Here is a 17346-nt window from a genome sequence, read left to right as displayed (position 1 = left end):
CTTTTAAAGCCATTCCCCGTGTTTAGTGTCCATGCCGTACAACACGTTTGGAATCGACAGGAGTAAAGTTGGACTTACGAACAAATCTACTTACGATTTGTAAGCTGAGGAGTCCCTGTTATTATATTCCGTGTTCACGTTTTCCAATGCAAGGTACGCTTCCGACTATGAACACACACGCTGCCCGGAGTTACAGGTCATACTCATCCCGATTGTCGGCGTTTCACAGGGATGGCCGATTATTCTTTTCTTTTGATTAAACGAATAGGGGTAGAGGGAAGGACGGGTTGGCTCCATACAGTGCGGAAGAAGTTCAACATACATACTGCACGGCGTTGTGAACTGTTCCCTGTCACTTTTATACACAGTCCCCCCTCTAGACTTCAGTGGAGGCCCTTCCGCCAGCTGTGGTGAGTGCAAGCCACTGCGGCTGAGGGGTAGAGGGAAGGATGGGTTGGCTACGTACAGTGCGAAAGAAGTTCAACGTGCAGGCATATATTCCGCACGGTGTTGCGTAACTTTCTTACACGCCCCTACTGGACATCTGTAAAAAAAAGAGCTGTACAGCTCATCGGATTCCTCCTCCAGTATAAATACATATTCTGATTCTGAAACAAGTCCCCCTCCTCTAGACCTCCTCCTCAGAAGGGAGGCCCCTCCGCCAGCTGTGTTGTGTGCGAGCCACTGCGGCCATGCGGCCTTACCTCCTACGTCGCAGGCCGCGATTGCCACTGCTTCTCACCCCCTGCCTGATTTGATCACCGCAGGCTGAGCCACAACTGCCTCAAGGATGCTGGGATGATGTTGCTGGCAAAGGGATTGGTTGAGAGTGAAAAACACCTGGAGACACTGCAGTGAGTTCCTGCCACATATATCCACCTCCTTACCTCTTCTATACTTGGAATGCCTGCGATGGATACATTTTAAGTTGTCTTTTTGTATGACTCAAAATTAATCTCCATGCGTAATTTGTATAGAAAAAAATATGTGCGTCCTTAACTCCTGAGAGACACACAGATATATGATGCTTAACACATAGGCTTTCACAACCAATATTATCCATAATTCCGTTTTTTTTGGGTTCTATCGTGTAAATATAAACGTGTCGTTAAACCCGCCACCACCAAATACAGACAATTAGTAAGGTTTGTCACGTAAACAGAACGTGCCAATTCTTTACTAATTCTGTACCACCGGTGTGTTGGAGAGTAAATTCACAACATTTACAATCTGAGTACGACGTCTCGCCAGTAATTACAACCAGCTTCATCAGGCGACAGCCAGATTTGTGGAGAAATCCTATTTCATTCTTAAATAGAGGGATAGTTGTGATGTCGTCACGGATATAGACATTACCACTATATACTATATTTTTTTACTTTGCCAGGTAAGGCCCACTGAACTACAGTATATAGCTCTTTATTTTTAAACGACCTGGGCCACAAATTATCGCGCAACAAAGTGGATTATCATCACATGGGCATTTATAACAGCCAAATACTCTCAACGCATGTTTCTAAATGTGGAGGGAAAAACCATAGGACCCAGAGAAAAATCCACACGACCATGGGGAGAAATATGCAAACTATAAATATACAGGCATCGTCCGAGTAGGGATTGAACCCACGACCCCCTGTATACCAGGTGAGGTAGTTAACATCTCCTAGCCACCGTGGCACGAAGAAAATTGTTCGAAATCTGAAAAGTGCCGTAAAAAATAACTTATGGATTAGAGAACCTACACGAGTTGGAGATGGCATATTGACTGTTGATAAAAGCAAGTGGGCTTGGGTAGGACACTTTGCCAGAGACTAATGTTAACAGTGGAAGCAAGTCCTGCAATATTGCCCAATAGTACCATTCTCCACAGTCTACTATGCATTGTGCAAACTGATTGGCCTGGGTGGAGTGAACATTCAGTCACCGCTCCGTACGTTTTTCGGGATTTGACCGCACATTGCTCGGCATGGTAACCGACGTATCGCTCCGCGTGCTAGTAGCTTGTTCAGGAAGTGAAGAAGCAGGAACATCTTCGGGAACTGAACCCTCAGCTCCTACGCGGTGGTGCATCCTGAACACACATGGCAGGAGCTGCACAGTACAAGCGCGAAAAACCTCCACGGGAGTATTATCCAGTCACTCGAGATTGTTTGTGTGTTCTCTCTCTGCTTTCAGTCTTTGGAATTGCTCCCTCACCCAGAAGTCGGGTCCACATCTCCAAGCCATCATCAAGAGCTGTCCCAACCTGAAGACGCTTGTGTAAGTTCAATACATAAATAAATAACCGTTCTCTCTATGTATACCTTAATCGATATGTTATGTACACGCGACTCATATTTTACAATGCAAATACGCGGGCTCTGGTGGCAATGCTGCACGGGGCCTGCAACCCAGCAGTGAAGTTGGTGGATCACACACACGTTTGTGAAACTCCATCCCTACACGTGGGCATCGCGAGGCCACCACCTCACGGCTTTGCCAGGGTTTGATGGCAGTACAGCAAGTGGGTTAATATCCATCTGTAAGAGGATTGAGTGTGTTAAGGTAAAGAGGTGACGAGCCCGTTCCTGCTGATGAGATTCAGCAGGACAAGGACCAGACTTTTACTAGCCTTAAATATATGTCAAATAGGGGTGATGGACTAAAACATGTTTTTTTCACGCTCGTGCGGAGACACAGAATGGAGCCGTGCTCTTATGTGCCGCGTACCGCAGGCTTGGTGAGAATGCCATCGAGGACGATGGCGCAAGACGGCTCGCTCGAGCGCTACTGGACGAGAGGAAGGCTGGGAGACAAATTCAACTGGAGAAGTTGCAGTGAGTTTTTTTTGTTGTGTTACGATTACAACTTTAAATTTCGATTTAAAGCTTTCGTGACTGCAGGGATTCATCTTCTTGATTTTTCGGTAAAGTCACGTAGAAGGGAAGTAATAAAATAATAAAAATAAAACATAATAAAATAATTCTCACGACGTTTCGGCTACAACGCAAGCAGCCGTCTTCAGGTGAAGAATGAGACACTGCCAAGCTAGGAGCTTATATATAAGCTGAGTTGGAGGTGGAAGAAGAGCGCCTTAACACACATTCTTTTGGGGCTGGTGGATCACGCATGCAAATGTTGTGAAACCTCCCTTTCCCATGGGTGTCAAGGTGCTTGCCATGAGAATGTGGTACGGTAAAATGTGGACTCCATATGTTCCATTGGTATGGGCACACGTGGGTTTTCTCCAGGTGCTCCAGCTTCCTCCCACATGTAGACACTCATTGATTGGCCGATAACACCTTGGCATACAGAGGACTGCAGAGCTTTGGCAATTCGCGCCTTCTCATCGCGTGGCTGCCTTCCCGCTTGTCTGCGGTTCCTCGCACCACGTTACAAGTTGAAATTATTATTACATCACCAGCGTAGAGTGAACTTTCAGTTATCGATGGGTGAATTAGCCAGGCTGCGGTTGTTCGAGCTTGCGTAAGAGATAACAAACATGGTAATAATAGCGCTCGTACTATTATTATTAAGCTGCTCCTCAAACCAATAAAAACAGACGGCTCATTCCGTGTCCTCACCCGCGCTGTACGTAAGTAAACACTCAATATGCTTGTAGACCGATTAGCACAATTGGCTACGTACGGTTGTGAAAGAAGTTCAACATACATATGTACGGTCGTAATTTGGGTACTTTTTACATTGTCTCTGGATTTGATTGAAGGTGAATGACAAGTTTCGTGAACGATTATTATAACTCCTGTTTGGTCTGTGTTCCCCTGTGTGTAGCATGCAAGGATGTGGTATGACGGAAAAATCTGCGTCTGCCCTTCGTGATATCATCGTTGCCTGCAGCAGACTGAAGGTGCTCCGGTGAGAGTTGTGAGAGAACCAGCCTCACACCAACTGTTGACTTGCAATTTTATGAATTCTGACCGCTCAAATGTGTCACATTCACATACCATGTCAACCCATACGGTTTACCCTGTATTTTTGTACAGGGAAATTGAGTTTTCAGGTCCATACGGCTTACAGCCGTTTCAATACGGGTGAAGTATGGGAATTGACGGCAGGAACTTCTTGACGGGTAACACACTTTTATTAAATCCTTTAGGTATCACAATACAACGTGTGGTCTTCCTTCTTCCTCCGACACACTCCACTTATCTCGTGTAAGCTCTAGGCCTCTGGCTACACCCGATACACTTGACTCGTGTAGACCCTATGCCTCTGGCTACACACCATATACTCGACTCGTGTAAGCCCTATGCCTCTGGCTACACCATACACTCGACTCGTGTAAGCCCTATGCCTCTGGCTACACAATACACTCGACTCGTGTAAGCCCTATGCCCTGGCTACACATAGTACATTCGGCTCGTGTAGACCTATGGCTACACCCACTACACTCGCCTCTGGGTTACACAGAGTCCCGGTCCCCTTAGGACAGCGGGGCTAGGTACCGCAGGGCTCTAGGTCTTCATCCCCGTCTTCATTCTTCGCTGGTTACACACTGCCCTCACGCCTGTGTGCATCCCCTTTTATAGCCCCTGCTCACGAGAGGCGGGGCTGATGCGTACTTCAGCATGAGCATCGCTCCTTAAAGAACCAATCACGACGCACTCTCTCTACGATCCGCTTTCCCCAGTGCGTGTTAACATTACTCCACCAATCACACTGCGCTGCCACCTGATCACTCCCTCTCAGCGCGTCACCGCCCACAGCCAATCGGTACCCCGTAACCCACGACCCCGCGCTGACCCCTGATCCTCCACCGTCAGCGCGCGTCACCACCTACACAGCCAATCATCACACACTGTGCATACGATCCTTAATCCCCGCGCGTATCACCTCTACATCACCCCCTCCCACATAGCTTGCAGCCGGCCCGGCTGTTAACCTACAACACAACATAACGCAACGCAGTAATAAAGAACTCCACATCCCAGTGTGCCCCGTAACACAACAACAACAACATAACACAACCTTAAATACGAAGCAATATACAGCCCGACGAACAACACAATAAAAGCGAACACCGTAAAACGAACGCGCCAAGTGTCCCCGTGACCCACGCAGTGCCGAGGCGCTCCGGCTGCCTCGACTCCGCACGTGGTAGATTACACAAAGTAGCGCGACCTAGCGCGAGTCCGTCTGGCCGGTCCGTCGTATGGAACGGGACGTTGGCGACCGTCCGGTGTCTCCGGCAGCTCTAGACGGCACGGATCGGGCCTGGAAGGACCGGCCCCGCCGTGGAGATCCGGCCGCCGGTGGTCGGCAGCAGTCAGTTCCGAGACACCTGGGAGCGGGTCAGGCGGAGACATGTGAGGAGCAGGCAAGGACAATTCCCCCTCAGGGTCGTCGGTCACGTCACATGCTCGGCCCTCACGACACAAGGGGAGGCCATACGGAGGCGAGAACGGTTTCAGTCGGGAGGGGTGGACGTACCAACGGCGTTTCCCCCATTTTATCTGAACGCACTGGGGGCGCGCAACCCGCACGACCTCCACGGGTCCCCGCCACGGCTTCAACAATTTAGGCGACGTGGCCAAAGGTGCCTGAGGGCAATGCAGCCAGGCCTTGTCACCTGGTTCCCAATTGTGCACGGATACCTTCCGTGCCCGCAACCGCTCGTTCGCAATTTGGCGAGCCCGCGAATTAAGCCGTGCGGCCTCCCTTGCCTCTGTCAGTTTATGAATATTAAATTTAATATGCTCTGCCAATTTAGAATTAGTTCGTGGTGCGGGCAGACCCAGCTGCGTTTCCATGGGCGGGTCGGCTTCCCGGCCGTACATTAGAAAAAACGGGGAAAACCCCGTAGCTGCATGGGGGGCCATTCTATACGCGGCAAGGACCCCAGGGACCTGCAGGTCCCAATCAACATGCGACTCACACACCTGCTGGCACAGCATAGAGGTCAATGTCCTGTTAAGCCTCTCCACCATCCCGTCTGTCTGCGGGTGGTACGGGGAGGTACGCACCTTTTTGGTACCCAACAGGTCGCACACCTCCTGCAGTAATTTACTCGAAAAATTTTTCCCTTGGTCAGTCAGCAAGCGTTCGGGAGCCCCCTTGTCCAGGACGTAGCCCTGGACAAAGGCGTCCGTCACAGCCGCCGCCGACTGGTTGGCGAGTGGCCACGCCATAGGCCACCGGGTAAAATATTCGACCCCCACCAACAGGTACTTATTACCCCTAGGCGTGACCGGAAAGGGCCCCAGAATATCGAGTGCAACGAGCTCGTTAATGCGCGAGACCTGAATAGATTGCAGCGGTGGATTAGCTGCCACGGGCGGTGGTTTCCGTCTGGCGCACTCAACACAACCCTTCAGAATATTCACCACGTCACCCCCCATTCCCGGCCAATAATAGTCACGCTGAAGCAGGGCAAGCGTTTTGTTAACTCCCAAATGCAAGAGGCGTTCGTGTGCGGCCAAGACAACCTTCCCCCTCACAGCAGAAGGCACCACAATCGAATGCCGCCGGGACAAACTGTCCCATCTCATCAACAGGCCCTGCTTAAGCTCGTAGGAGCCAGTTCGGTCGTGGCTACCTTCGGAACCCTCCGTCTTTCGGCGCAATGCCAGCAGGGAGCTGTCCGCCATTTGGAGACGGCCCCACTCAATCAACGACAGTGAGAGCAGCGAGTCCTGACCCCCTGGGGTAGCGGGACCATCCCCAATTGGTGTGCTCGCGGTCGCAACCAACGCCTCCCTACCTTCCGTAACCGGAGGTTTACAGCGCGCCGATCCCGATAAGCACGCACATTTGTGACAAGGCAACAACCGCGACAGGGCATCGGCATTCGTGTGTCGCAACCCTTTACGGTACGTAGTCGTGAACTGATAGTCCTGGAGGACTTCCAACCACCGCGACAATTGGCCCGAGGGCTGGGCAACCCGTAATGAATACTGGAGCGCCGCATGGTCCGTCCGGACCGTGAAATGACGACCATAGAGATATGGCCTGAATTGTTGTACAAAAAAAACAATGGCAAGTAGTTCACGACGGGTGACGCAGTAGCGCTGCTCTGCCGGCGACAACACCCTGCTACCATAGGCGACCACCCGTTCGACCCCTCCAATGACTTGGGACAGCACCCCCCCAATGCCCGTGTTGCTAGCATCCGTGTCTAGCAAGAAGGGACTCTCAAAGTCCGGATAGCGCAAGGGTGGGGCCCTTACCAAGGCGTCCCGGAGGGAGCAGAATGCAGCCTCCTCCTCCGGTCCCCACCGGAACTTCACTCCTTTTGCCGTTAAAGCGTGCAAGGGCTTTGCAATGGTGGCGAAGTGCTCAACGAATCGGCGATAATACGAAGCAAAACCGATGAAACTGCGCACGTCTGACACTGACGTGGGCGTCGGCCACGAACTGACACAGTCCGTCTTCGCAGGATCGGTAGAAATCCCCGAAGAGTCGACAATGTGACCCAAGTACCTCACGGATTTACGAAAAAGATGGCATTTGGCCGGTTTAAACTTTAATTTAGCCGATCGCATTCGCAAGAACACCCCTCTCAATCGCTGGAGGTGTTCTTCGAACGTTTTACCGAAAACAATGACATCGTCAAGGTAAATGAGGCACGTTTCCCACTGCAAGCCCGACAAAACCAATTCCATAAGACGCTGAAACGTCGCAGGAGAGGAGTGAAGTCCCATGGGTAACCGGTTAAACTGAAACAGGCCCCCTGGAGTCCGGAATGCAGTCTTAGGCTTAGACTCCTCGTCGAGTGGCAACTGCCAAAATCCGGACAATAAATCAAGAGTCGAAAAGTATCGCGCACCGGACAATGCGTCGAGAGACTCGTCCATCCTGGGGAGCGGATACGCGTCGGCCACCGAGATCTTATTCAGGCGGCGGAAATCGACGCAAAATCGCAGGGACCCGTCCTGCTTTTTAACGAGCACAATAGGTGCTCCCCAAGGACTGGAAGAAGGCGAAATAATGTCGGCTTCCAGCATATCGTTAACTGCCGACTGAACATGTTCCTTCTCAGCAGGACTCAGTCGGAAGGGATTTTGCCTGACTGGTGCCGCATCGCCCGTTTCAATGTGGTGGCGTAGCAGGTCCGTGCATCCGATATCATACTTATGTTTACTGAAGACATCCGAAAATTCAATCAGCAACCCGCGCAACGCGCCCAACTGTACCGCTGACAAATCGTCAGAGTCCGCGCACAGCATATCAATCCAATCTAGGTCCTCCTTTGATGGTACGCTATTCGTGGGGCTCGGATCAACCTGCGCAACCAGCCTCTCCTCCGCAGGGACCCGTGCCGCGTGAGCCAGCACGGTGCCCTGCTGAATGACGGCCGGCCGCGCCCCAGCGTTTAAAACCATGACAAACGGATCCCTGTCTGCCCCAACCAAAGTGTGAGCCACCGATAAATCGAGACCTCCAACAGCCCTATTAGAAGGACCCAAAAGCATGGCCTGTTCCGAGGCCTCCTTCCCCCATGGCTTCCGTAACCGGAGGGGAATCAACATTTGTGAACCCGGGGGCACGTGCACGGTCTGTGTTGCTAACGCCTGAATGGTAGCGCACGCCGTCCGAATTACATTAGGGCTCGTCAAAAATGAAATACGGCGACCCGATGGTAGTTCAATGCAACGCTGATCAATGAGAATTTTGATGGGCATTTTCGCCAAAAAATCAGTGCCCAATAGGCAAGGAACCGCCAGGGAGGATGAAACGAAAACGGGTCCCGACAATTTGATATCACCAATGCAAATGGACGCCCTAATCTGACCGATAATGCCCAACGATCCCCCGTTAGCGGCGTAAAATGGCACATCCACCGGAAGAAGCGGACGACATTGTACCGGGAGAATATTATAAATGAGATCCGAAATAATAGTCGCCGATGCCCCCGTGTCCACTAACACCCTGACCTCGACCCCATCAATCGATCCGGTAACGACGGATGAACCCGCTGAGGCAGCCACAATTCTGTGCCCCAATTCCGACCATTTAATGTCTCCCCGGTCCCGGCCGAACCCCCCTCTCCGAACCGAATCTCCGAACTCTACTCGGCTCTCCCTCGTCGCAACGCGACGACCCATACGTGTCGAGTATGCGGGCCAAGCATGTGAGGTGCCGCGACTTGCCGGGGTTTGCAGTGATGACTTGGGGCCTTGGTCGTCGTCCAGCCGAGGTCCCATGGCGCGCTGACGTGGGGCACGGCAACCGGAGGCCACGTGGCCACGAAGGCCGCAGTTATAGCAGGTGATGACAGTAGTCGGAGATCTCGGTTGCTCCAGCTTGCGGGCCGCTCGCAGAGGCGAACGACCCCCCGACCTCCAGTCCCCCGCTCGTCCCGCGATGAACGCGTCCTCTCGTGGGCTGACGACTTGGGGCACGGTGCCAACCGGACCCGGAGTTGAGGCCACGGCAGCGTTGCAGACGACCCCCTGCTTTCGTTGAAGGACCTCGTGCGCTTGCATGCTCGTGGCGACCCGTAATGAAGAAATATCGGTGTCGTCGGCCGTGTTGATGGGGACCCCCAGGTCCTGCGCCAACTTGAGCAGCTGCTCCAAAACCATCGCATCTTGGCCCTCCTCGTCCATACGAGGGAACGCGGCGTCAGCGAGAGCGAGCAACGCCGTGCGGTAGGCGAGCACGGTCTCCGTGTCCGCCTTCCGTCTTGCGTAGAAATGATGGCGGCACGCCGAGGGAGGACCGTAGACTTTTGCCATGAGAGCCAGCGCATCCTTGAGCGTGGAGCGGTCCGACCTGCGTGCGGACGTGAAGGCCGCGAGCGCGTTGTCGTCCAGCATGGCAGGTAGTGCCCGCAGTGCCGTAGCGTCGGACCAGGCGGACATCTCTTGATGCGCCAAAAATCTGCGCTGAAATAGGCTCCAATCCCCGCCTTCCGCCTTGAATGCTGACAACGTGGGAAGGCGCTGCTGAAAGATAAAGTCGTCCTCCTCCTCGTGCTTCCTCTCTGCCCCCCCGTCGGTGTGTAAGATGGCGGCCCCAGTGGCGGGTGTGTGATGGCGGTCCGCCGCGCGCGTTGGTGACGTCAGCGGCCGCGCATGGAGAACCGCTGCCACGTGGTGATGGCCGTTCCCGCCAAAAGTTGGAGCGGATGAAATGGCGGGAATCGCCAAATCGTTTTGGCGGGAATCTGCAGGGCGACCCTGTAGCACGTCGGCCGTCGTCCCCGCTCCTCCCGACGAGCTGATCTCCGCCAAGATGGACGCGGCGGCGAGCAGCAGGTCCGCCAGACGGGAGTGTGCCTCGCGAAGCACGGTGTCAGTCCCCCGTCGCTCGTCCGGCGCCGTCGGTGGATCCTGCCCCGTGGGCAGCTCCTCTTCCTCACCCCCTGATGCCCGCTGGCCCGCGTCGTCGAGGTTGTCCTCGTGGTCAATCCCGTGGGTCCGACGGTTCCTCCTTGTATCCATGCTTGGAGGACCGTTTCACTTCTGACGCCAGTTGAAGTATGGGAATTGACGGCAGGAACTTCTTGACGGGTAACACACTTTTATTAAATCCTTTAGGTATCACAATACAACGTGTGGTCTTCCTTCTTCCTCCGACACACTCCACTTATCTCGTGTAAGCTCTAGGCCTCTGGCTACACCCGATACACTTGACTCGTGTAGACCCTATGCCTCTGGCTACACACCATATACTCGACTCGTGTAAGCCCTATGCCTCTGGCTACACCATACACTCGACTCGTGTAAGCCCTATGCCTCTGGCTACACAATACACTCGACTCGTGTAAGCCCTATGCCCTGGCTACACATAGTACATTCGGCTCGTGTAGACCTATGGCTACACCCACTACACTCGCCTCTGGGTTACACAGAGTCCCGGTCCCCTTAGGACAGCGGGGCTAGGTACCGCAGGGCTCTAGGTCTTCATCCCCGTCTTCATTCTTCGCTGGTTACACACTGCCCTCACGCCTGTGTGCATCCCCTTTTATAGCCCCTGCTCACGAGAGGCGGGGCTGATGCGTACTTCAGCATGAGCATCGCTCCTTAAAGAACCAATCACGACGCACTCTCTCTACGATCCGCTTTCCCCAGTGCGTGTTAACATTACTCCACCAATCACACTGCGCTGCCACCTGATCACTCCCTCTCAGCGCGTCACCGCCCACAGCCAATCGGTACCCCGTAACCCACGACCCCGCGCTGACCCCTGATCCTCCACCGTCAGCGCGCGTCACCACCTACACAGCCAATCATCACACACTGTGCATACGATCCTTAATCCCCGCGCGTATCACCTCTACACGGGCAACATTGTTTTTGCTATTTGTTTTTGTTTCTCCCTTGTGGTGAAGGCACTCTGTAGGATGAACGTACCAGGCGAGGTAGTTACCATCTCCTAGCCACCGTAATCACAAGCGGGGTCTGGATACACATGAGGTGGTCAGCCAGAATCTGCCCAATCTCATCAGATCTCAGAAGCTAAGAAGGCTTTGAGCCTGGATAATAGCTTTGCAAAGGGTGACCACCATCCTCTAACAGGTTGTCATCGCGATTCTAGGGAATACACGATGGTCAGTTTAGTAAAATATATCGTCCTGTACTGCTAAGCTTCCACATCAATGATCCCCTCCTTTGCGAACGTGCACTGAAAAGCGTGGTGAAGTATGGTCAAATAACCCCACTGAGCAACACAGCATGGGGAGGCCCTCGTCCAGCAATGGATTTAGGTGTGCACGTGTACATGGGGAAAATGTATGGAAAACCTGAGAGTTTTGTATTCTCTGGTGTGTGTGTGTGGTCTAATGTGGGGAGCGGTGGTGTAGCGGTTAGCGTGGTGCGCTACGAACCCGGCGACCCGAGTTCGATTCCCGCTCACCACCAACACCCAGTGACGATTATCTGAACCGGTCCTGGGCCTCCCCTAGGTTGTCACAGCCTAATATGAGTAGCAGGTGCGGTGTGTAAACATTGCCACTGGGGAGACAAAGGCGGTCGGGCATGGTGCTGGCCACCCACCCCCTCATGTGCCGTGCCAGCCTTCATAGGTGCCTCGCTAACAGCACTTGCCCCAACAGTCTATTAAGGCTATATTTGGGATCTTTGTCTTTGTTTGTTTTTGATCTAGGCTAAGCGATAACCGGATCGCAGACACAAGTGTGGATATGATGGCCAAAGCAATGGGAAATGAAAATGAACATCTGGAGGAGTTGGCGTAAGTATACGAGCACACCACTTGACGAGACGATGTCGCTCAGCTGGCTTGGGAACGCCTGGGAATTCCCCGGGAAAAGCTAGAGTCTGTGTGTCGTAATGTATAGTAGTGTAGTGTATAGTGTATTGTAGTGTATTGTATAGTAGTGTAGTGTATAGTAGTGTAGTGTATAATAGTGTAATAGTGTAGTCAATGGCGGAGCCAGGATTTTCAGGTCAGGGGGGCAACCCCTCCAGCAATGAAAAATGATAGGGCATTGTTAGTAAGTAAGGAGTTGTTAGTAAGTAAGGAGTTGTTAGTAAGTAAGGAGTTGTTAGTAAGTAAGGAGTTGTTAGTTAGGACTTGTCCCTTGATTTGTATTCGACGCGTGTGCGGCGATAGCACAGACGTCGATCGAGGGTCGAATTCGAACCACGTGTGATCGGCATCGCGCTCGCTGAAGCTGTGTGATGCCTTCATGGAAGTCGTGGACTGGACACGCAACTTCGCACAATTCTGAGTCACTTATAACTGCTTTGCCGTCACTTATCGCCAATTATGGACTCAGACTATTGTCCTATCATCTCATAGAGTCCCTGGCACGTAATAATATGCTACGCAGTGGCAGTGGGGATCGCAAAATGCCGATTAATTACCAATAAACCCCAATGATCCGATCGAAATTAAGGATTTCGATCGGATCATTGGGGAGGCACGTGCCACTGCACCCCTCCCACTGGCTCCACCAGTGAGTGTAGTGTATAGCAGTGTGTAGTAATATGTAGTGCATAGCAGTGTATAATAGTGTAGTGTATAGTAGTGTATAGTGTTGTAGTGTATAGTAGTGTAGTGTATAGTGTAGTAGTGCTTGAGTCCATCGCCAGGGAAAGGGAGGTCTGGACTGCCACTACTTAACACGACCCACACCAGGACAAGTGGATTGAGAAACGAACGCCTTGGATTTGGGGGGGGGGGGGGGCGAGAGAAAAAAAAACGAGAAATCACGAAAAAAATCATGGGATGAGGTGGGGGCAGTGCCTCATAAAAAATATACTATAACACAGAACGTTAATATTTTTTATTTATATTTTTGGTTTAAGATTGCAGGCGCGCTTATAGTCACCGCCCGGCTACAAAATATATAGGACTCGTACCTGGAATTGCCACCACTGGGGCTGTAAACGGATGAGCACCAATACCTCAATGTTCACTGAGCAGGACGTCACTCTTTTTATAACGTTTAAAAAAAAAACGTACATTTCACCGATACTGGACTATGTGATATTGTACCAGTTCCATGAACATGGTTTTCTTGTTCTCTTTAGCATTAGGAACTGTTCGCTGACGAACGACGTGGTTCCCGCTCTCCGTAAAATTGTTACGAGCTCTCTGCGCTTGCAGCTGCTTGGGTAAGTACTGTGAAGCGGCTGCTCTTGTAGAGGTTTTCATAATAATTAGGCATTTGTGCAATTCTTTTAGCGCCACAAAGGCTATGTGAATTTTTTTTTACCAATGGGATTCTTATTTTTTTACTTAGAAAATTTGGTCACGTTGGCACACATGGCATACCCTCTTGTGAATAACCAAAGTTGGAATAGCTGCTGTCTTATATTAGGTGGAGCACCCAATTCCTACATCACTGTGCTTGATAGAATTCAACACAGAGAAAAGTGGCCATTGACCCAGCACTCATCGATTCGCTTCAGTGCTCACCAGTGGTCATTCTTCCTTATCATTCTTCTTTCGCTGCCATCGTTACCATTACCGCGAGCTTTACTCATTGATTCCTCCTCCCGTGTTGAGGACTCAGTCTCTGGCAGACTCGTTTCGTTTACCACACTGCTGGTAAAAACAAATCACTCACTTACCCACTCACCCACTCACCTACTCATCCACTCACCCACTCATCCACTCACCCACTCATCCACTTACCCACTCATCCACTCACCCACTCATCCACTCACCCACTCACCCACTCATCCACTCACCCACTCATCCACTCATCCACTCACCCACTCATCCACTCACCCACTCACCCACTCACCCACTCACCCACTCATCCACTCACCCACTCATTCACTCACCCACTCACCTACTCACCCACTCACCCACTCACCTACTCATCCACTCACCTACTCACCCACTCATCCACTCACTTACTCATCCACTCATCCACTCACCCACTCATTCACTCACCCACTCACCTACTCACCCACTCACCTACTCACCCACTCATCCACTCACTTACTCATCCACTCATCCACTCACCCACTCACCCACTCATTCACTCACCCACTCATCCACTCATTCACTCCCCCACTCAATCGTGCTTCTTCCCTCACTTTACTCGACTTTGGAATCCCTCCCACTGTCTCTTTTTATAAGTTATTATAACCTGGCTTAATTCTAAGAAATGTGTTCACTCATATCTATTATAACTTTAATGGTGCTATTTGTTGCTGGCTGCTTGACGTTTTGGGTCCCACCAAATGTATAAAAAAAGAAGGGAAAATAATTCACTGTACTTCGAAGGAAGCAAATGTTCTCAATATAAAGAACATATCCCTGCGTGTGAAAATGTGGGTTTTGTGAATATCTATAGAAAAAAACGATTATACCACCGTGCAGAAACACTGCAGTCGGTGTGAGCGGTTAATTGGTCAGGGCGGATGTGTGACGGTCGGCTGCGTGACGCTGCGCCGTGCAGTTTTTGTTCACCTCACGCTCAAGGAGCACGGCCACACATTTAAGCGTGCTTTGGTCTCGTTTTTGTCCCATCCTTCTGCTGATCATTTAAATACGAACGCCGTCCCCGTGTCCCGCAGAGTGAGGCTCAATTCGTTCACTGACGAGACGGCGAGCGAAGTGGACTCCCTTGGCGAGCTGCGACATGGGCTGCAGGTCATCGTGTGAGACAAAAGGAGCCACTTGAACGGTGGTTTGTATGCCAGAGACTCCTCTGTTGGTCTCAGCCTGCTGCTATGAACAATGTCCTCTTTTAAAATGCACACTGGTTTTGCCACCGCAAGACACCCCTCACCTGCACGTATGAGACCACAATCCCTCACACCGCTCCAATTCTCAGATCCCTCCACAGAACAAACAACAACAGCCATGGATAAACTACAGATTCACTCTTACCGTCTTCAAGATCCATGGACTCGGCCCGTGCCTAACTACCCCCTCTGTCCTCTCATCTCACTCTGCTCCTCCTCATGCACTCTCCTACCTCTTCTCATTTCACCTTACCATGTGCTCCCCTCTCATCTCGCTCTGCATCCCTTCAATTTAACGGCGAGCTTAAATCATAATTGTCTCGTTAAAGAGTTGTCAGCGTGACAATTTAATTTCATTGACTGTGTCGGTGGTGGAGGGTTATACGACAAAAACAATTTGCCAAATCATTAGGTGGCTAAAACCAAAAATAAATTATAATGAAAGTGATGTAAAGACCTCTATTGACGGACCCAACACAGGTGTAGTGACTGACTCGGAGACACTAAGAGTAGGATGCACTCTGTTTATTAACATGGCCTGACAGTTAACACTTAGTAACTACGGTTCCCAGTCAGGACAGCTGGTAGACTGCCTGGCTGGCGATGCCGAGACGGTGAAGACGGAGACGGCCGTGAAGACTGCAGCAGCGCGTCGGGAACCAACTCCACACGACAGCCCCGAGCTCCCTCCCAGGGCCCCTTTTATACTGGCAGCGTGGCCTGGCTCCGCCCCCGGCCACGCCCCCTTTCCGGAACCTACCAGCGGGTTCCTTGTGTGCCCCTTCCGTGACCCTTCCTCTAGATCACTCTCTGGTCTATCACGTGGCCTGCTGTCAGTCAGGGATGCTGTAAGCTGCAGATCCCCTTCCCTGCCAGCAGCAAGCGCTATGCTGCTACGTGACCGATTATATGTCACTAGACAGAGACTCCTCAACTTACGAACACTTGACTTACGAACTTTCAGAAATAAGAACAAACCTGTCCATCTGTCCAGTTACCTGTTCGGACCGAGAGTCGTAAGTTTAACTGCCGCGCAATAGATGGCGGTGATGGCATCTATATCTGCAGAACATAAAGAACCAGTGGCATCTACATCTACAGGAGATTATACAACTTTTAAAGCCATACCCCTTGTTTAGTGTACACGCCGTACAACACGTTTGGAATCGACAGGAATAAAGTTGAATTTACAAACAAATCGAATTATGAACAGAACTCTGGAACTTAACTCGTTCGTAAGTAGAGGAGTCCCTGTATGGTTGCTAAGATCTAGACATGTCCTAGGAACAAGGGTAGAGCGGGTATCTTATTATTTAAGTGATTGATTACCAATTAATTATCGGTTCCATTATTCGACATGCAGCCCCATCCTACTACATTCAGGGCGATCTCTGCCAACGGCTCAGTCGTCTTCTCACTGGGAAGAAGTTGCTTGTTTAACCGCAGAGCAATTGAGGAATGTGATTGCAGAACAAGGATTTAGCCCACGCATCAATGATTGTGTAATCGAAACTGTGAAAGTTGATCTATCCGGTGTATATATATAACAATTATGTGTTCAAATTGACGTTTTTTTATTGTTGGTGCTTTTTTAATGTATTTTTGGTATTATTGTTACACGTGTGTAGTTTCAATGTCAACACGTTTTTTTAACCTACCATACAAAAACATGATTATGGTAAAAAAAAAATCTGAGTTTTGCATCAGTATATTAGTGAAGATTTTTTGTTGCAGCCATCTCAGGATAATCTCTTCACATCACTTGGCAAAGCTCAGAGTGATAAATTGAAATGAAAGGAGATGCTTTGAGATCCTACGAATCGTCGGTTGGAATACCATGAAATTAATTTTAGAATGTGGTAATTCAGAGGAAGGTCCTGCCTTTGTATATATATATTCACATTTTACATGTTGGACATTCTGCCTGTCACAGTAGTGTGTAATTGTTGGCATGTAACCGGACTTGCAGTCTGGAGGTCGCTGGCTCGATTTGACCTCCCGCCCTGGCAGTTGAAACAATGTGGGGGGGAAAAGTGAATTCATCCCCAACCCACCGCCCCTCCACCCAAGCAGCAAACATGTGTGAACCACATTTAAGCCACCGTTAGGTCGCACGCGGTGGGGTAAAGTGTGGCTACTCTCACCTGTTCTCAAGTTGTCTGGCCAGCGTGACCGAGTAGGTAAGATACCCTCGAGAGCAGATGGCCCTCTAGAGCTCCCTCTAGTGGAAGTCCTG

General features: G+C 50.9%; 1 protein-coding gene across 1 annotated transcript; it reads left to right on the top strand.

The window, feature by feature from the left end:
- The first annotated feature begins 727 nt into the window (after positions 1-727).
- On the top strand, positions 728-12148 carry LOC133357108 (ribonuclease inhibitor-like). Its single transcript, XM_061574889.1, has 5 exons — positions 728-854; positions 2176-2259; positions 2715-2816; positions 3772-3855; positions 12049-12148. The coding sequence occupies exons 1-5, from the start codon at positions 799-801 to the stop codon at positions 12137-12139; spliced, it is 417 nt and encodes a 138-aa protein (XP_061430873.1). The 5' UTR covers positions 728-798; the 3' UTR covers positions 12140-12148.
- The last annotated feature ends 5198 nt before the right edge of the window (positions 12149-17346 follow it).

Source organism: Lethenteron reissneri, chromosome 56 (assembly GCF_015708825.2).
Source record: "Lethenteron reissneri isolate LAM-NWPU_2019-01 chromosome 56, ASM1570882v1, whole genome shotgun sequence".
Lineage (NCBI taxonomy): Eukaryota > Metazoa > Chordata > Hyperoartia > Petromyzontiformes > Petromyzontidae > Lethenteron > Lethenteron reissneri.
The sequence above is the reverse complement of the archived record's forward strand: the minus strand, read 5'-3'. Positions and strand labels throughout refer to the sequence as shown.